This window comes from Tachyglossus aculeatus, chromosome 17 (assembly GCF_015852505.1).
Source record: "Tachyglossus aculeatus isolate mTacAcu1 chromosome 17, mTacAcu1.pri, whole genome shotgun sequence".
NCBI lineage: Eukaryota > Metazoa > Chordata > Mammalia > Monotremata > Tachyglossidae > Tachyglossus > Tachyglossus aculeatus.
The window spans coordinates 12,330,021-12,349,345 of record NC_052082.1 but is presented as its reverse complement, the minus strand read 5'-3'; the positions used below and the strand labels follow the sequence as shown (position 1 = coordinate 12,349,345).

Sequence of the window (19,325 nt, the reverse complement as noted above, 5' to 3'; positions counted from 1 at the left end):
TATTTTGGAGAGGAATTGGAAGGTATATCCGTTGAGCTGTATCTCTCTCCTTTCACTGTAGATTTCAGCAGCTCTAGGCTGTTGAAATAAACTTTAGTGGGACCTCAGCAGTGCTAAAAGGGGTCATTTACAGGATTCCCCCTTGGCCTAGATACGCATTTTTAGTCGGTCTAAATTAAAAGTCATCTTTAAAAAATGTTGTCTTTGTTTATCAATTCAAACACTTCGGCTTTTTCCTTTTTGGGAGTGGCTGCGGGGGAGGTCTTTCTGGTTCTAGTGGGCTAGACCCTGGAGATGCAAACTTTGTAACTGGTGGATTTTCAACCTCATTTGGCGGTTTGTCTGGTTTGACTTCAGAAACTGGCAAAATGTGGTATAGATGCACTGTCATTTGAAAAGGCAATTGCTCATGCTGTCGTGGAGAGCAGTGATTGTTGGTTGAATGAAATTACACATAAAAATAAGCTGCATATCAGCCGCCTCCTAGAGAAAACTCATGAAAAGCTTCATTTTTGAACCAACTTTGTGTTTCTGGTCTTTTCCCCCTTGATGGTTTTGGAAAGCCTGACTCATCTTTGTTTCATTTTGTGTGTCCAGAATTGTTCAGTGGTGCTTACATGCAAGCTTTCAAAATGATTTGAGGGCCAGCCCCATCCCAGTGGTCTCCTTGATCCAATTAAAGCTTATCCACGGAGGCCTAGAAAAATCCTGGGTCTCTCTTGTGCCTCTAGGACTTCTGCCGATAAAGAGGGGATCACCTTTGACCAAGTGCTCACCTGTGAGTCAGTGATTCTCTTCCCAGATTTAGATGCTCTGAGTGCCTCTTTGAATCCTTGTCATGTGATGTAATCATTCATTCATTCAATCGTATTTATTGAGCGCTTACTGTGTGCAGAGCACTGTACTAAGTGCTTGGAAAGTACAGATCGGTAACATGTAGTGACAGTCCCTACCCAACAATGGGTTCACAGTCTTGGACTCTTATAGGGTAGACTGACACTAAAATATTTTCCAGGTAGGAGGAAATAGCAGGGTTTAAAGGTTTACATAAGTGCTGTGGGCGTCCAGATACTGCATAAAACACATGTGAAGGTGTGACAGAATAGATTTGTGGAAATGTCCTTAGTGGGGATAGAAACCAAATGCTTCAGAATTGAAATATGGTAAAATAATGTTGTTGGGTAGACCGTCAGCTGGATGTATCTGTCCGTCGACATTGGCCTTTCATCATCCTTCTCTTGCCCAAGTCAGGACCGAGGAAGTCAAAAATTTATTTAGGCACAGTAGCACAATTTCCCACTTCTTCACCAAACTTTAAAATGCCCCGGTGGCTGCAGTTCCAGACTCTGGATTTCCATTGACGAATTTTGTAAGGCCAGGGAAGTCGAGATTTTTTTTTTTTTTATTGAGCACTTGCTATGTTATGGCAGTTGGGAGAGCACCAAAGAATTAAGAGATGTGATCCCTGCCCTTTTAAGAGCTTATGATCTAGTGAGGGAGAGACACTTCAGTGAATTTCAGCTAGGAAGAATGAAAGGTATTTATGTAGGTAGTTCTTAAGGATTAAGGAATGGAAGATATGCGCGCGCGCACACGCACACACACATATGTATATATAAAGTACACAGGAGGATATAAGTGCTAAGTAGGCAAGGAAGTGCTGAGGTGGCGTGGGAGAGAGAAACTGGAGAGATTAGAAACTGATTTGTTTAGTCTTTATGGAAGAGATGGGATTTCAGAAGGTCTCCAGAGATGTAGAGACCCATGGTCTTTTGGAAGTGAAAAGGGAGGGAATCTGTCAGTTGGGGAGAATGTGAAAAAGAGGTAAACAGGGAAAGAGATTAGAACAAGTTGGTTAGTTTGAGAGGAATGAAAATACACTCTAGAGTGTAGTTTGAGAAGGGTGAATAAGAGGGGGAGGAGAGAGGGATGGGCAACCATGGGAAGTTTTGGAGGAGGGGGAAATGGTGATCTTTTAGAAAAATCATCTGAGCAGCAGAGGGAAGTACAGACTGGAGACAGGGAGAATCAGTGAGGAGACTAATATAGTATTCAAGCTGAGTATGACGGCCTGGATCAGCATGCTGGCCACTTACTGGAGGAGGGAGATTGTAGAAACGTGGAGGAAAAACTGACAGGATTCGGCGACACACTGAATATGAGGATTGAAGGAGGGGAAGGAGTGAAGGATAATGACACGGTTCTGGCCTTGAAAGGTTGGGAGCCAGGGGTGGATGGTGCTGTCAACTCTGATGGAAAACTTAGATGAAAGATGGGTTTTGGGACGGGGAAGGTGCGTACAGCTTTGGACATGTGAAGCTTGAGAAATAGACGTGTCCCGGAGACTGGTGGAAATGCACAGAGGAGAGAGAGGTCAGGGTTAGTGAGGTAAGTTTGGAAGTCACCTACATAGAAGAGTTAAAATCGTGGGTGCAGATGAGCTGCGCTGGGGAGTGAATGTAAAGTGAGACGAGAAAAGCGAGAGCACAGCCTTGAGGGTCGCCCTAAGGTAAGGGCTGGGAGGCAGAGGAGAATTGAACTGAATTTATTTACTGGACTCTGCCCGCCTAGAACAGATTTTCCAAGTCTCCTATCCCAGATCTTGGCCGGGGTTGGCTCGTTCGGGGTATTTCTCAGGTCAGACGAATGAAAAGCCCCTGGGATATTAATCACTGAAGGAAGCAGAACTTAGCACAGACTATTAGCAAAGTATTTGGGCGTAACAAAGTTGTAGTCTCAGAATTCAGCGCCTAAGCAAGAAAGTTGTCATCCAGCCTAGTGGATAGAGTACGGGCCTGAGAGTCAGAAGGTCGTGGGTTCTAATTCCGCCTCTGCCACTTGTCTGCTTTGTGACCCTGGGCAAGTCACTTTGCTTCTCTATGCCTCAGTTCTTCCATCTGTGAAATGGGAAATAAGACTGCGACGAGCCCTGTGTGCGACAGAGACTGTGGTCAACCCGATTCTCTTGTATGTACCCCAGCACTTAGAACAGTGTCTGGCATGTGGTAAGTGCTTAACAAATACACTGTTGTTATTATTACTATTGAGAAAGGAAAAAGTTAGCACCTGCTATTTTATTTTTTAAAAAAATCACCTCCCTGTAAATTAGTCACCATCCTTGTACATAGCATGTGCTCAATAAATACGATCGAAAGAATGAATGAATCTGGCTGCTTTGGAACACGGCCCACGGCAACTGACAGAGCTAGAAAGAATGGGCCCTAAAAACCCTCCCTCACTTTCCAGCAGCAGGATTAACCATTACTGAATTTAAAGATTAGTCGACTTCATTCTGTTATTATTGTTATTACGGTATGTGTTAAGCACTTACTATGTACCAGGCACTGTACTAAGCTGTGGGGTGGATACAAGCAAATCGGGTTGGATACAGTCCCTGTCCCTCTTGGGGCTCGCGGTCTCAACCCCCATTTTACAGATGAGGTAACTGAGGCCCAGAGAGTAAAGTGACTTGCCCACGGTCACACAGCAGATGAGTGGCGGAGCCGGGATTAGAACCCACAACCTTCTGACTCCCGGGCCCATGCTCTATCCACTAGACCATCCCGCTTCTTTGTTGTGTTATTGTGTTGAAAGTTGTGTTGTTGATTTGGCTTGAGGACTGCCATTTTTATTTTATTTTATTTTATTTTTTTGTTCTGTTTCATTTTATTTTTACAGAGAGGTTCGAGGAGCGATCATCCTCAGATAAGAATATAGATCTTCTTTCTACTCCACAGAGCCACCCTCCAGAAGATCCCTTTGGTTCTGTTCCTTTCATTTCTCACTCAGGCAAGTTACGTTTGGAACAGATACGGCTTTAAGAGTAACGGTAACCTTGTTCGGTTATTAGGTCAAATGAGAACCGACCATTTAGTTTCGGAGGAGAAAGCGATGCACCCCATTTTGTGAAAATGATCTTCATTGTTAACCAGAAGTCAATTTGCACCTTGTCCGAGGAACAGAGTATCAATTTACTGAGTGGCCTGCAGGCCTGATCTGTCTGTCCCTTCTCATCTTTACTACTGGATGATTCAGAAAAGTGGGTGTGTTAGACTCTTTCTCTCTGTGAGATAAAGCTGCCTTTATAAAACATTGTCAATATGTGCCTTGTTTGCAACCGCTAACGTTACATTTGGCTGAAACTAGAAAATTCCCCGTGTCGCTTTGGTTCTCGTAAATCAGCTTGTTTTCTTTTTAAGTGTTATTTTTGGGCTCAGTAATTCAGTATTCAGGTATCAATTGAGAGGCCTTGCGGAAAGAATAGGGACCTGGGTTCTAATCCCAGCGTTGCCATGGGCCCGCTGACTGGGCGAGCCACTTAACTTCTCTGTGCCTCCGATTCCTTATTTATAAAATGGGGATTCCATCCCTGACGTAGACCGTGAGCCCTCAGCAGTGCAAGGACTGTGTCCGATCTGCATGTACCGTGTCTATCCCATGTTTAGACCAATTATTGGCTTAGAGTAAGTGCTCAGCACATGCTACAGTTGTTATCATTAATACAAGAAGGGTTTGGGCAATTTCACCTATGAGGGAGGCCCTTAATGGACTACTACAGGGAAGTTAGGCTGTTGAATAAGCCATCCCGAACCACGAGGTTTGATTCAACCATTCATTCATTCATACATTCAATCGTATTTATTGAGCGCTTACTGTATGCAGAGCACTGTACTAAGCACTTGGGAAGTAAAGTTGGCAACATATAGAGACGCTTCCTACCCAACAGTGGGCTCACAGTCTAGACAAACAAAACAAAACAAAACATATTAACAAAGTAAAATAGAATAGTAAATATGTACAAGTAAAATAGAGTAATATGTACAAACATATATACAGGTGCTGTAGTGAGGGGAAGGAGGTAAGGCGGGGGGGATGGGGAGGAAGGGGAGAGGAAGGAGGGGGCTCAGTGTGGGAAGGCCTCCTGGAGGAGGTGAGCTCTCAGTAGGGCTTTGAAGGGAGGGAGAGCGAGCTTGGCGGATGTGCAGAGGGAGGGCATTCCAGGCCAGGGAGAGGACGTCGGCCGGGGGTCGACAGTGGGACAGGCGAGAACGAGGCACAGTGAGGAGGTTAGCGGCAGAGGAGTGGAGGGTGCGGGCTGGGCTGGAGAAGGAAAGAAGGGAGGTGAGGTAGGAGGGGGCGAGGGGATGGAAAGCCTTGAAGCTGAGTGTGAGGAGTTTTTTCCTGATGTGTAGGTTGATTGGTAGCCACTGGAGGTTTTTGAGGAGGGGAGGGAAGGAGGGGGTTCTGCGGAATGCAGAACCCTCACTGTATCATGCATCCCGATTCCAAAGGAGGGGGGCAGACCGTATAAAATTGGGAATCAGAGTGACTTAAATGTGAGACCCGCTCCATGAATTCAAAATATCTATTCTAGGAAATTTATTTGAGCACTTACTGTGTGCAGAGTACTGTACTAAGCTCTTGGAAGAGTACAGTATTACAGATACATTTCCTGCCCACAAAGAGCTTGCCATCTGGAGGGGGAGACGGACATTGATATATAAAAAATTATAGTAATGAATGTGTTAATTAAAATATCAGTGGTGGTCCTTCCCCTAGACTGTGCTGCTTTGAAAACAGGAACTGCTGGTGTTCTTCTGACATGGACGTAGAGGGATGTACTTTTGGACATAGAAGATGGCAAGAAACATAAATATAAAACATGCCTTTTAAAAGTATTTTATTTCTGTGGTAATGTACATGTCCCCTGTGCTTCTGAAAACACTCCACAGACTTGGCATCCAATCTATTCCCATTTTACAGACAGTGACATCAAGACCCAGAATTGATGATTTAGGCCCAAGAGGCAATCGGGTGGCTAGACCGGACATCGGACTCACAAGCCTTCTTTGCCTTCTGGAATTTGGTTCATGATGTGGAATAGGGGTGCACGAGGGAAATAAGCACATTATTTCACGCTCCGTTTCCAAGGCACATTTGGCATTGCAGCCGAACCACTCTGTTAAAACGCTTTTACTTCCTGCGATCAGAAAGGAGGGCTTAGCTAGGGAAATGAGGGCTTAGTTGGAGGAAGGCCGTTATTGTTATCATTGTTATCATTATTAAACAACTATGGTTTGCACTTAGTAGACACTCAGGAAATGCTTTTGATCCTGGTAAAGGCCAAGGATGATAGACAAAATAATGAGAAAATGCCAGTTACATAATAGAAATGTTAAGTAAAATATCCCAGAAAGCTCCATCTATCTGGGTGTGTGCCTGTCACCCAAAAGGTTGACTTAAAGATAGGTGACTGTTCACGCAAACACACACCACTTGGGAAAGGAGAATTGCTTTTAGGAGGATTGTTTTAAATCCCAGAAAATGGTGGTTTGGGAGCAGTATGGTAATTTGGAATTTTTTTTTCCCATGGCATTTAGGCGCTTAATATTTGCCAGCCACTGTACTAAGGTACAAGCTTATCAGGTGGGACATAGTCCCTATCTCACAAAGGGCTCACAGCCTTAATCCCCATTTTACAGATGAGGTAACTGAGGGACAAAGAAGTGAAGTGACTTGCTCAAGGTCACACAGCATACAAGTGGCGGAGCCGAGATTAGAACCCAGGTCCTGGTTGTATCCACTAGGCCACGCGGTTCTTAGCACGGAATTACCTGGTTCTGTGACACTTTGTTTGCAGTGTATATATGAATTGCTCGTTACAGTCAAGTTCACGTTTCCAGGCTCCATGCTCTCCAATACTAAATAGTAATGATAATACTAATAATGGTGCTTGTTAAGCTCTTACTATGTGCCTGACACTGTTATAAGCGTTGGCGTAGATACAAGTTAAGCTCTTACTATGTGCCTGACACTGTTATAAGCGTTGGCATAGATACAAGTTAATCAGGTGGGATACAATCCCTATGTCACATGAGGCTCCCATTCGCAATTCCCATTTTACGGATGAGGTAACGGAGGCCCAGAGAAGTAAAGTCACACAACAGATGAGCGGTGGAGCCGGGATTAGAACTCAGGTCCTTCAGACTCCCATCCCTGAGCTGTGCTGCTTCCCTTAAAAGATCCAGAGCTCTTATTCCAGGCCAACAAACTCTGCCTGTTTTGCTGGACGCATTGCCCGTTGGAAAGTTATGGGCACACATCTTGAACAATCTAGACCAACCCCCCCACCCCTCGCCCTTGCAAAACTTCGAAGGAATAAAACTTGACCCTTTTTAACCAGTCACAAAGGTCGGTGGAAAATAGAAATCTCTTTGCACTGCACAGCAGCTGCTGTTTGACCCGTCGTCGGAGAAACAGTACCAGTTTCCCCTATCTTGTGGGCCTGATGTGGACAATTGCCATGAATGATGAATGAATATGTTGCCAATTCAAAAAACAAACCAAAACTTTTTAAAGCCCCCTTCCTCCCAGCATCTCCGGAATGATGAACCAATAGAAGGCATCTAATTAGTCAAGCAGTTACCACTATTCATCCTCTGTCATCTGATGCCTAGGAAAAGAACGACAAGCGGAAAATTTCCTCGAGCACTTAGGATCGTCTTATCCGATTAAAGAGGTCCCACCTGTCTGACAGCTGTCCTTTCAAAAAGGCAAACCTGATAAGGGTAGTCTTCTGGGCAGCTCACTAACAGATGTTACACGATGGATTTCTTTCAGTTTGGGCTAAATGTCCGTAGATGAAATATTTCTTGACAGCTGAACATTTGAGAAGATTAGTTGATCTTTAAAAATGAATCTTCTGCCAAGATTCTTCCTCTGTAGAATGTAAGGTCCTTGTGGGTGGGGATCACGTCGGCCGGTCGTGACCTAGTGGAAAGAGCATGGGCCTCGGAGTCAGGGGGACTTGGGTGCTAATCCCAGCTCTGCCAAGCGCTTGCTGTGTGACCTTGGACAAGTCACTTAACTTCTGTGGGGCTCAGTCTTCTCATCTGCAAAATGAGGAATTAACTCCTGTCCTCCCCACTACTTAGACTGTGAGTCCCATTTGGGGTCTGAATATCTTCTCTGTTTTTTTAGATGGTATTTGTTAAGCACTTACTACGTGCCAGTCACCGTACTAAGTGCTGGGGTAGATAAAAGATAATTAGGTTGGATGCAGCCCCTGCCTCATTTAGGGCTCACAGCCTTGATCCCCACTTGATAAATGAGGTAACTTGAGGCACAGATAGGTGACTTGCCTAAAGTCACACATGCTAGACAAGTGGCGGAGCTAAGATTAGGACAGGCCTGTGCTCTTTCCACTAAGCCACGCTGCTTCTCATCTACCACAATGTGTAGTACATTGCTTGGCATATAGTAAATGCTTAACAAATAGTACTGTTACTATTATTATTACAATAATACTCTCCCAAGTGCTTAGTACAGTAAATGCTCAATAAATAGCTTTGATGATTTAAAGCCCAGGACAAATAATTTTGCTAATGGAATTGATTTGGACCTCGGTGTCTCCCACCCCATCCCAAAGGCATTCATTTTCATTTTTCTTTAATGTACTTTAATGTTCATTAATGTAATGTACTGAATGAGAATCAGGAGACTATGACACTCCCTTTCTTGAGGCCAAGCAACCCTGATTCTTCTCATCTTTCCTCTCAGGACCTATTTTTTCATTTCCAGGTAGGGATGGGTCCAATGAAGAATGATAAAAATGATTACTAGGCAAAGACCAAATCCGGACCCAGAACTCTTGCAAAGAGGTGACCGATGCCAAGGATAGCAGAAGGATTGGTTCCCAATTCTTAGCCGGCTCAGTTCTTTGGCTAGATTCCAGGGCCATGTTTGCCCAGCTGCTAGGTTTGGTTTTTGGGTATCTGTTAGCTGAGTTGACATTCAGCGTGTTGTGGACTGTGTTTGATCCCCCAGATTCTTTTTTGGCACTTCTTTGTACCTATCTAGCCAAGTCACCCCCAACTTTGGATTTGTGTTCTCCCATTTTCATTCCTACGTGCACTACCGGGCACTTGCCCCACCGTTCTGATTTTGTAGCATCGTTTTCTCAGTTTTTCAAGGGTATTTGGAACCGTGTTCTCATCTTCCATAGTGTTGACAACCCTGACACTCGCAAGTGGACAGTGAACCCTAGGTCTGTTACCTTTGTGGCATCGCATTTAACTTGCCCAGGGCTGTCGGCTTCAGTGTAAGCAGAGCGTGACCAAATCCAAATTACCACAAGTCCCAGATGGGGTAATGAGTTCATTAAAATCACCCGAAACCCCTCCGTCGTTCTAGTTGTGGATTTTGTCAAGTATTTGCTCCAAACCTTTCCAAATGGGGTGGTTTCCCATTTGCCCATAGCCCAGAAACCACCGCAAAATGAGGATGTGAAAGAAATTTCCAAATTGAGGACTGTCCAAATGAATAGGGACTTCCCTACTTCCCTATTGTCGTTTGGGAAGCCACAACCTGGCCACGCAGCCCCAGCCCTGGTTCGTGGGTTCACGTCCAAGGCCTAGCGTCCTTGGCTTCTCCTTCTCTTCCTCTTCCCTCCTTCCTCCTCCACTATTCAGTCATATTTATCGCACGCTTAACTGGGTGCGGAGCATTGTACAGAGTGCTTGGGAGAATACGGTATAATAATAAACACATTCTCTGCCCACAAAACACTTAAAGTCTAGGCGGAGCATACAGTCTGTCCCCGAGTCTGCCTGCCTGTCTGTCTTTCTGGCCAAATAACCGTCCCCCTTGCCTGCCAGACTTGAGAAGCCGTTCTGGAAGGAGTCGAGGGAGATCCCTGTTTTCCTCCGTCAAGGAGCGCGTGTGTGTCAGTCCCTCAGCCCTCTCATGGTTAAAACCCTGGAGGCAGAGCAGCGTCTGAAACGCTATTATTAACTTCTCTTTGGACCTGCAGGTTCTCCCGAAAAGAAAGTCGAACGGTCACCCAGCAGCCAAGACAATAGCGTAGGGAGCCCTCCGAAGGGCAACCCAGCCGATCGGGAGCCCCGCGATCCCCGGGCCGGGAAGAGAACGGCGGAAATCCGCCCGGCCCCCGGGCGGGCGCAGAAGGGCAGCGACGAGTCGGAGAGCGACTTCGAGTCGGACCCCCCGTCCCCCAAGAGCAGCGAAGACGAGGAGCAGGACGAAGGAGCGCTCCGGGGGGGAAACGGGAGACTTCAACGACGAGGACACCGAACCGGAGAACATGGGGCACAGACCCCTCCTCATGGACTCGGAAGAGGAGGAGGAGGAGGAGGAGGAGGACAAACACAGCTCCGATTCAGACTCCGACCGACTCAAGGGCACGTACGCGGAGCTGGTCCCCGACCACGGTGGTTACGGAGCGAGATCCGGGGGCGGGGGAGACGGGGACCCCGGCGCCGCCCGCCCCCAGCCCCCGCCGGCCACGGAGGTGGACGTGTTCGGAGCCGTCCCGTTCTCGGCGCTGCGGGTCCAGCGGCCGCGGCAGAGGGAGAAGGGCGAGGGGGATTTCCCTCTCGAGGCCGCCTTCCCGAGGGTCAGCCCCGAGCCGGATGAATTCGACGTGTTCACGAAGGCTCCTTTCAGCAGGAAGGCGGCACCCCAAGACTGCCGGGCGGCGGGGCCCGAGGCCCAGAGCCTGCCCGCCTGCCCGCGCGGCGTGGATGTGTTCGGGTGCACCCCCTTCCGACCCCTGCCCGCCTCCGCCGGGCAGAGCGAAAGCAAAGAGGACCTCTTCGGGCTCGTGCCGTTCGAGGAGATCGCCGGCGGCCAGCAGCCGAGGGCCAGGCAGCGCAGCCTGCAGAAGCTGACCTCCCGTCAGAGGCGCCACAAACAGGAAGCGGCCAAGGCCAACGGGAAGAGGCACCACGGCACTCCGACCGGCGCCAGGAAGACCCCCAAACCCTCCTACCGCACGCCGGAGAGGACCCGGAGGCACAAGAAGGTCGGCCGGCGAGATTCCCAGAGCAGCAACGAGTTCCTGACCATATCGGACTCCAAGGAGAACATGGGCGTGGCGCCGAGCGACGGCAAGGACCGAGGCCGGTCCCTGGCGGCCGAGGAGAGCCCGCTGGACCCCTTCGGCGCCAAGCCCTTCCACCCGCCGGACCTGGCGCGCCACCCCTCCTTCCCGGGCCTGGCCGACCACCGGCCCGATCCCGGGGCCGCGGGCCCCCCCGGGAGGCCGAGGCCGAGCTCCCTGCACGGGCCGTTCCTCGGCGCCGACGGGTCGAAGACGGACGACTTCGGGGCGGTGCCCTTCACGGAGCTGGTGGTTCAGGGCGTCCCGCCCCTGCAGCCCCAGCCGCCGGCCCCGGCGGGAGAGGTCGATCCCTTCGGGGCCGCCCCGTTCCCTTCCAAACAGTAGATGCTTCCGGCGGGCTCCTTTCTTGCGGCCGCTCCGGCTTCGAAGGGGAGAAACTGTCCATCTGACCGGCGGGCAGGAAAGTGGCGCGGGCCCCTTGCAACTCGGGAAGGACGGGGCGGCCTTCGGTGTGTGCTTTCGGGCGAAACCTGTCAGACTGAAGAGCAAGGGGTTCGGCGGGGGCGGGAAAAGGGGAGGAGAAGGAGGTGGCGGTGACCTGGACCCAGTTTATTTTCCGCAGGCGATGTGGTGATGGAGCGTGGGGTAATCGCCGAGTGAGCGGGCTTGGGGGGAAGGCCTCTTCCACCCTTGGTGCTGTGAGGCGGGGGATGGAAAGGGGCAGCCCGTTAGCCCTGAGGGCCGGGACAGGCGATCCGCCTCGGTGGCCACCTCTGCCCCGTTGGGAAAGCCGGGGCCGGGCACCCCCAGGCCAGCCGCTGGGTCGGCCTCAGGCCCTCGGGTCTGATTTCCTCACACCGGACAAGAGACTTGCTCCTCTGCGGAGCCCTAGCGTTGGCGGCAGGCGGGTTGCCCGGAAAGAGCGGAGCCAGAGGTGGCAGAACAATACCCGAACATTTCGCGATTAAAGTGCCATTAACGTCAAATACTTACACAGATGCCTAGAATGGAAACTACGGAGAAGAAGAGGATTTTGGTCCGTCTGGGAAGATGTGATTGTTAGGGAGATGAAATTAGCAGGGAGTTGCCAGCGTTTTCAGCACTTTCAAAGATTATGGAGTTCACAGCGAGGGGCTGATTTAGCCAGGACTCGAGTCCGAAGCGGACCGTTGGTGAAACTCGGAGCGAGTGCGAGTAGTTTTTTTTTTTTTTTGGTCTCGTGACCCATTAGGGTATGGAGCGGAAATTAATGTCAGGAGAGGTTTGACTAACCTCTCCTTCCCCACCGTGAACCCTTCCACCCCCCCCCCCAAAAAAAAACCACCACCCCTCTATTTATTCCTTAAAAATCACGTTGCATCAAAAACAATTCATTTTATGAATTCCTGTAGCCAAATGTTCCCTAGTTCTGATCGTGAATGAGTTTCTTTATTTTTAGAGGACAAAATAGTTCATTGCAAAGTGCACTGAGTACGGAGCCCGACCCCCTCTCCCCTACCGGAGGCAGGCCGGGCTAGGGAAGCGGGGAACTGCAGGGCGTTGGCAGAGTGTTCCCGAAAACGTCATTTCCCACCACAAGGCCTTACCGGCGGGGGTCCCGCCCTGCCACCTCAAGTACCTCTGAGCCCGTCAACGCACAAGACCCCCACGAGGCTCGCGGGCCACCCCGGCTTCCACCCCGAGGGCCGGTGGCCCGACGCTACTTGCCGTCCGGGGATTTAGCGAACGCATCCAGGCGGAGGTTCACGGGTCGGGCTCGGAAACCCGAACCCTTACCCAGATAGCCGTTGCGCGTCTAAGTCGGAATTCACACGGACGAGCGAACCGGTGTGAGGATAGGGCGGGTCCGTCCCCCGTTCCCCTCCCCGGCAGACCCCGTATCTGACCGACCTTTTAGAGTGGAGTGACTCCAAACGGTCCGTTTCCCTGCAGCCTCTCCGGAGCGTGGTGGTTGTGTGGCCCGGGAGTTGTGCCGGCCGTTCGGGAAAGGAGAAACGGCTCGGGAAGCGGACTCTCGCGGAGGGTAGATCGATGGATCCGTCCGTCACCCGGCCTATCGGCAGCCACGCAGACGGGGTCTGTGCGAATCCCAGAGCGAGCCGCCTCGAATCCCGGGCCCCGCGGGGAAAACGCGGTCACGTCTTCCCCAGCCCGAACCCTGGGAAGCAAGCGTGCATGTGGCGTCACCCCCCTCTTCCCCTCCCCGTTCCTTTGCTCCCTGCTTTGTCCCTCAGAGGGGGGCCGGAGGGTCGTCTCCCAGAGAAAATGTGGAACTTCCGGAGCCGTGTCCGCACTCCACTGAGCCGATTCGTGGGTACCGTACCGCTAGGACCGCGCCGGGTCTTATCGTCTGCGTCGCTTCTGTGCCAAAGGCAAATATCAGTCGGCCCTTCGGCTGACTCTCAGGTGAACCTGTGATTCTTAACTCTGCTGGTCAGATAGTCCGTCAGAAGCCCCCAGAGCTCTCCGAAGGGGCCGGTGGGTTCCACTTCAAAGCGGGAAGGAAAACGCAGGGCAGATCCCACGGGCCCGATTCCCGAACGGCCCGGGATTGTCGTCAGACGTTGGCTGAGAGGAAAGGGTACCAGCTGGTTCTTGGAAGAGCCGAGTTTTTGCCTTTCATGTGGCTCCACTACTCCGCTGGAGTTTGCAAACCTGCTAATTCCCCCAAAGGCGCGAGGGTCCTTAGAGGAGCGGTAGGAAATCGGGAGAGTACCGACTGAGCCACCGGGGTCCCCCGGACGGGATTTTTTCGCTCCCCGTCGAGGGCCGAATGGCTGTTACAGTAACGGCACCTGCCCACATCAGCCGGGCGAAGTCAAGGGGCCGACCGCTGTCCCTAAATCAGAAGCCGGCGGGGGCTGACAGCTGGAAGCTGTAGTTAGATGCTTTCTCTTTCTTCCCCTCTTTCCTCCCCGGGGGTCCCTGAGGTGGCCTCACCATTTGGGTCCTGAAACACCGCAGGCCCTGGCTGCGGTGACCCTCCCACACCCTTGGAGGATGGCGGAGTGCGGTGGTGGGCAAACTACAATAATAATAATAAGACTAATAACGATGATGATAGTGGTGGTCTTTAAATGCTCAGAACCCCTATAGTGGCCCAGGCCCTGCCGCCACCTGCCAGCACGTTGAGAGGTCGGGTTGCTCGTCCCCTCCGGACATTAACCGCTGTGATGCTCTGAACAGCCCTATGGTGGTCAGAGAGCCGTTACCTCATCCCCCCCCACTTCCCAAACCTCGCCCGAGGGGGTTCCTGTGAACAACAGCTACCCGTTTCTTTAGGCACTGGGAGATTTAGGCTGCTTTTCCAACGGAACTTTTCAAACGGACGGAATTCTTCCTTTTCCAATGGCCTTAATAAAGTTCGTCTGCTTTCTGTGGTCTTCATCCTTACGGTAGGCCTTTCGCTTAGGTGACAAGTGCAGATTCGGTGGTCTTGGTGGAATCGTTTCCCGGAGGCGAGGGGCTCTAAGGCGTCGAAAATTGGTGACGCCGTCAGAGTCCCCAGGTTGGCTTCAGGTGACGGGCACGGTGTCAGTTTGGGTCGCTCTGTTGTCCAATGGAAAAAAAAGACTCCCCTCTACCGGGCCGGATACGGTGGAGCCGGAGCGGCCTTGGAAAAGCGGGGATTCGCCCCGGCGTTGGGTTCGCGCTCCGCCTCTCCCTTCTCCAACTTTTAGCCGTGGTCCCGGGATGGGGAGGAGGAAATGCAGGTACAGCTCCGTCTCCTGAACTCTCACACTCCACCGGGTTGGGCTTCCTAAGAATCAAGGTACCGCTCACAACCCCCGGGTAACGTAAGGTACAATAAGTCCGAGCATCTTTCGAGATGGGGCAGGGTGAGCGGGGCTTGTGCGCTGGGTGAGCGAGAATGTGTGTGTCTGTGTGTGTTTTGGGGGACGGATGTGTATGCGTGTGTGCCCGTATGGGTGAGTGAGCTTTTTCCTCCCCCGGCATCAACCTCCCATCGGTGGAACTTTTTCCTCGTGAATCACATCGTTATCGAAATAACATATCTACTGTGAGAATGCGATGATGACATACCTACTGTGAGAACCTAAATAATATAGTTTATTGGAGAATTTTTGTACTCGGTGTGTTTTTATATGTATACACACACACACGCATGCACACACACGTGCTCCCCTGTCTAGGGTGGAGATGACGGGAAGCGCTTTTTTGGTTTTGTTTGATTTTTTTTTAAGCCTCATTGCAGCCACAGTCACGGTCCCGGGGGAATGACGGGGCCACTACTATCCCAGGGTGGACAGCACGCCTTTGGGAAGGCCATTAATCCCTAAGCACACAGGCTCCAAAGCCTGTGAGAACTGCCGGCACCCGGCTTTAAGTGTCCTTCCCTGAATTTCCCTTCCATTTCTCGTCAGGTTGGAAACTCGGGAGTTTGCGGGTAGTCCCCAGAACAGGCCGTTTTCACTTGGGAAATCCCGGGGTCGGGGGGCACATCCCTACCGTCATCCGATGCCGCTCCCGTGGGATAAAGGCGTCCGCGGGGATTGGGCGCGGATTCTTCCCATCAGCTTGACCCGTTTTCACCGGGCACTAATTTGAGTTGAGCGCCCATCACCACCTCACTGCTTCACACTCACTTCTGGTCCTCGTCCGTCGGGCCGCCGACTCGAAATTATTTTCTTTTTTGTACTTATCTGCCGCCTAATAATCTGCTTTCTTTTAATGCAATAAATCCCAACGGATCACAAAGCCTTTCCAATTCTGAGACTGGTGTTTTCGACCCCGTCGAGTAGCGGATGCGAACGGGGCATTGCGAAGCGCGGGCAAGTACGGGCCTAATGGTTAGAGCGCGGACCTGGTCTCTAATCCCGGCTCTGCCGCTTGTCTGCTGTGTGACCTTGGGTAAGTCACTTGACTTCTCTGTGCCACCGTTCCCTCGTCTGTAAAATTCATTCATTCAGCCGGATTTATGGAGCGCTTACTGTGTGCGGAGCACTGTGCTAATGATGATGATGGCATTAAGCGCTTACTATGTGCCGAGCACTGTTCTAAGCGAAGCGGTTGGAAAGTCCAGTACAGCAAAATGGGGATTGAGACTGTGAGCTCCACATGGAACAGCGACTAACCCCGACGCTTAGTTCAGCAGCATGGCCTAGTGGCAAGATCACGGGCTTGGGAGCCAGAGGTCGTGGGTTCTAATCCAGGCTCTTCCACTCGTCTGCTGTGTGACCTCGGGGAAGTGGCTTAACGTCTCTGCGCCTCAGTTACCTCATCTGGAAAATGAGGATTGAGGCTGTTGAGCCCCATGTAGGTTAGGGACTCTGTCCCACTTGATTACCTTGTAACTATCCCAGTGCTTAGAACAGTGCTTGACATATAGTAAGCGCTTAACAAATACCGTAATTATTATTATTATTGCGGTGCCTGGCATGCCACTGATCAGCTGTGTGACTTTGGGCAAGTCACTTGACTTCTCTGTGCCTCAGTTACCTCATCTGTGAAACGGGGATTTAGACTGTGAGCCGTACTTGGGACAACCTTATGACCTTGTATCTACCCCAGCACTTAGAACAGTGCTTGGTATATAGTAAGTGCTTAACAAATACCATTATTATTATTACTATCATTAATAATAACAAATACCATTATTATCATCATTAATAATAAATACCATTATTATCTTTAATAATAACAAATACCATTATTATTATTACTAAATGCTAAAATAGGCACAGTAACTAGGACTGTGTTGCCAACTTGTACTTCCCAAGCGCTTAGTACAGTGCTCTGCACACAGCGCTCAATAAATACGATCGATCGATTGATTGATTGACTGTCCTTGTCCTGGATGGAGCTCACAGTCCAGGAGGGAAAAGAGCTACTGCGTCCCCATTTTCCCAGGGAAACTGAGGCCCAAGTGACCCAGCAGCCAAGTGGTGGAACTGGGATTAGAGCCCAGCTCCCCAGCCTCTTTCCACTTGGGTGGAAAGAGCCCGCTGTTGGGTAGGGACCGTCTCTATATGTTGCAAACTTGTAGTAATAATAATAATAATAATAATGGCATTTGTTAAGCGCTTACTATGTGCAAAGCACTGTTCTAAGTGCTGGGGAGGTTACAAGGCGATCAGGTTGTCCCACGGGGGGCTCATAGTCTTCATCCCCATTTTACAGATGAGGGAACTGAGGCACAGAGAAGTGACTTGTCCAAAGTCACACAGCTGACAATTGGCGGAGCCGGGATTTGAACCCATGAACTCTGACTCCAAAGCCCGGGCTCTTTCCACTGAGCCACGCTGCTTCCCAAGCGCTTAGTCCAGTGCTCTGCACACAGTAAGCACTCAATAAATACGATTGAATGAATGAATGAATGAATGAATAAGCGCGTGGGGAAAGTGGGACAGGAGCCCAAATCACTATCCTTACCCCCACAGGGGCTTACAATGTCATGGTGGAGATGGACAGAGAAGCAGCGTGGCTCAGTGGAAAGAGCCTGGGCTTTGGAGTCGGAGGTCATGGGTTCAAATCCCAGCTCCGCCAATCGTCAGCTGTGTGACTTTGGGCAAGTCACTCAACTTCTCTGTGCCTCGGTTCCCTCATCTGTAAAATGGGGATTAAGATTGTGAGCCCCCCCGTGGGACAACCTGATCACCTTGTAACCTCTCCAGTGCTTACAGCAGTGCTTTGCACATAGTAAGCGCTTAATAAATGCCATCATTATTGCAGAGAGAGATTTATGGGGCGATCAGAATAACCCCAAGCATCCACAAGCCCTGAGAGAGGGAATGCATGCTCACTGTGGGCAGGGAGTGTGTCTGTTTATTGAGAAGCAGCGTGGCTCGGTGGAAAGAGCCCGGCCTTTGGAGTCAGAGGTCACGGGTTCAAATCCTGGCTCCACCAACTATCAGCTGTGTGACTTCGGGCAAGTCACTTCACTTCTCTGTGCCTCAGTTACCTCACCTGTTAAATGGGGATTAAAACTGTGAGTGCTTATCATTATTCAGCGCTTAGAACGGTGCTTTGCAGATAGTAAGCACTTAATAAATACCATTATTATTATTATTGTATTGCACTCTCCCAAGTGCTTAATACAGGGCTCTGCAAACAGTAAGCGCTCAATAAATACCATTGGATGAATCCAGAGAAGCAGTATAATAATGATGGCATTTGTTAAGCGCTTACTAGGTGCACAGCACTGTTCTAAGCGCTGCGGGGGATACAAGGGGATCACGTTGTCCCACGTGGGGCTCACAGTCTTCATCCCCATTTTACAGATGAGGTAACTGAGGCTCAGAGAAGTTAAGTGATTTACCCAAGGTCACGCAACAGACACGTGGGGGAGCAGGATTAGAACCCATGACTTCTGACTCCCAAGCCCGTGCTCCTTCCACTGAGCCACACTGCTTCTCAGTATGGCTTAGCACATAATAATAATAATGATGGCAATTATTAATCAATCAATCGTATTTATTGAGCGCTTACTGTGTGCAGAGCACTGTACTAAGCGCTTGGGAAGTACAAGTTGGCAACATATAGAGACGGTCCCTACCCAACAGTGGGCTCACGGTGCTTACTATGTGCAAAGCACTGTTCTAAGCACTGGGGTAGATATAAGGTAATCAAGTTGTCCCACGGGGGTGCTCACAGACTTAATCCCCATTTTCCAGGTGAGGTAACTGAGGCCCAGAGAAGTGAGGTGACTTGCGCAGAGTCACTCAGCTGACAAGTGGCGGAGCCAGGATTTGAACCCATGACCTCTGACTCCGAAGCCCGGGCTCTTTCCACTGAGCCACACTGCTTCCCGCAGTCCTGGGAGTCAGGAGACGTTTATTCTTTTCAGCGCTAGTTAAGTGCTTACTCTGTGCCAAGCACTGGACTAAGGCTCTGCCGCGTCTGCTGTGTGCTTCTCTGAGCCTCAGTGGCCTCATCTGTAAAATGGGGATTAAGAGTGTGAGCCCCATGTGGGCCAGGAACCGTATCCAACCTGATTAATTTGTATCTACCTCAGTGCTTGGCACGTAGTAAGCGCTTAACAAGTACCATAATTACCACCACCGTCCAAAGTGCTGCAAGTGGCTTTGATGGGACTAGTTGTAGTAGCGATAGCCGTGTTTATTGAGCGCCCCAGTCAAGGACTCTGGAAGCAGAAGTGCTTCAATCAATCAATCAATCGTATTTATTGAGCATTTACTGTGTGCAGAGCACTGTACTAAGCGCTTGGGAAGTCCAAGTTGGCAACATATAGAGACAGTCCCTACCCAACAGTGGGCTCACAGTCTAGAAGGGGGAGACAGACAACAAAACCAAACGTATTAACAAAATAAACCATCACACTGGTTCACGTGTCTTTATGTCGGTTTAATGATGCCCACGCTCTCCCGTTTCCAAGCCATCGCGTGACCTCCTGAAACGTCTCTAACTAAAACCAAACTCACCCCCAGCCAGCCTGCAAGTTCCGCCTCAACTGATGATCGACGACACCGACGCTGAAAGATTG

At 50.2% G+C, this 19,325-nt stretch overlaps 1 protein-coding gene across 1 annotated transcript in view; it reads left to right on the top strand.

The window, feature by feature from the left end:
- BMP2K (BMP2 inducible kinase) overlaps nt 1–14,943 on the top strand; it is a 116,584-nt gene extending 101,641 nt beyond the window's left edge. The window contains 3 exon segments of the mRNA XM_038758913.1: nt 3,679–3,789; nt 9,812–10,043; nt 10,045–14,943. Of these exon segments, the coding sequence (XP_038614841.1) occupies nt 3,679–3,789; nt 9,812–10,043; nt 10,045–11,245 (1,544 nt within the window). The 3' untranslated portion in view covers nt 11,246–14,943.
- Nucleotides 14,944–19,325: the final 4,382 nt, after the last annotated feature.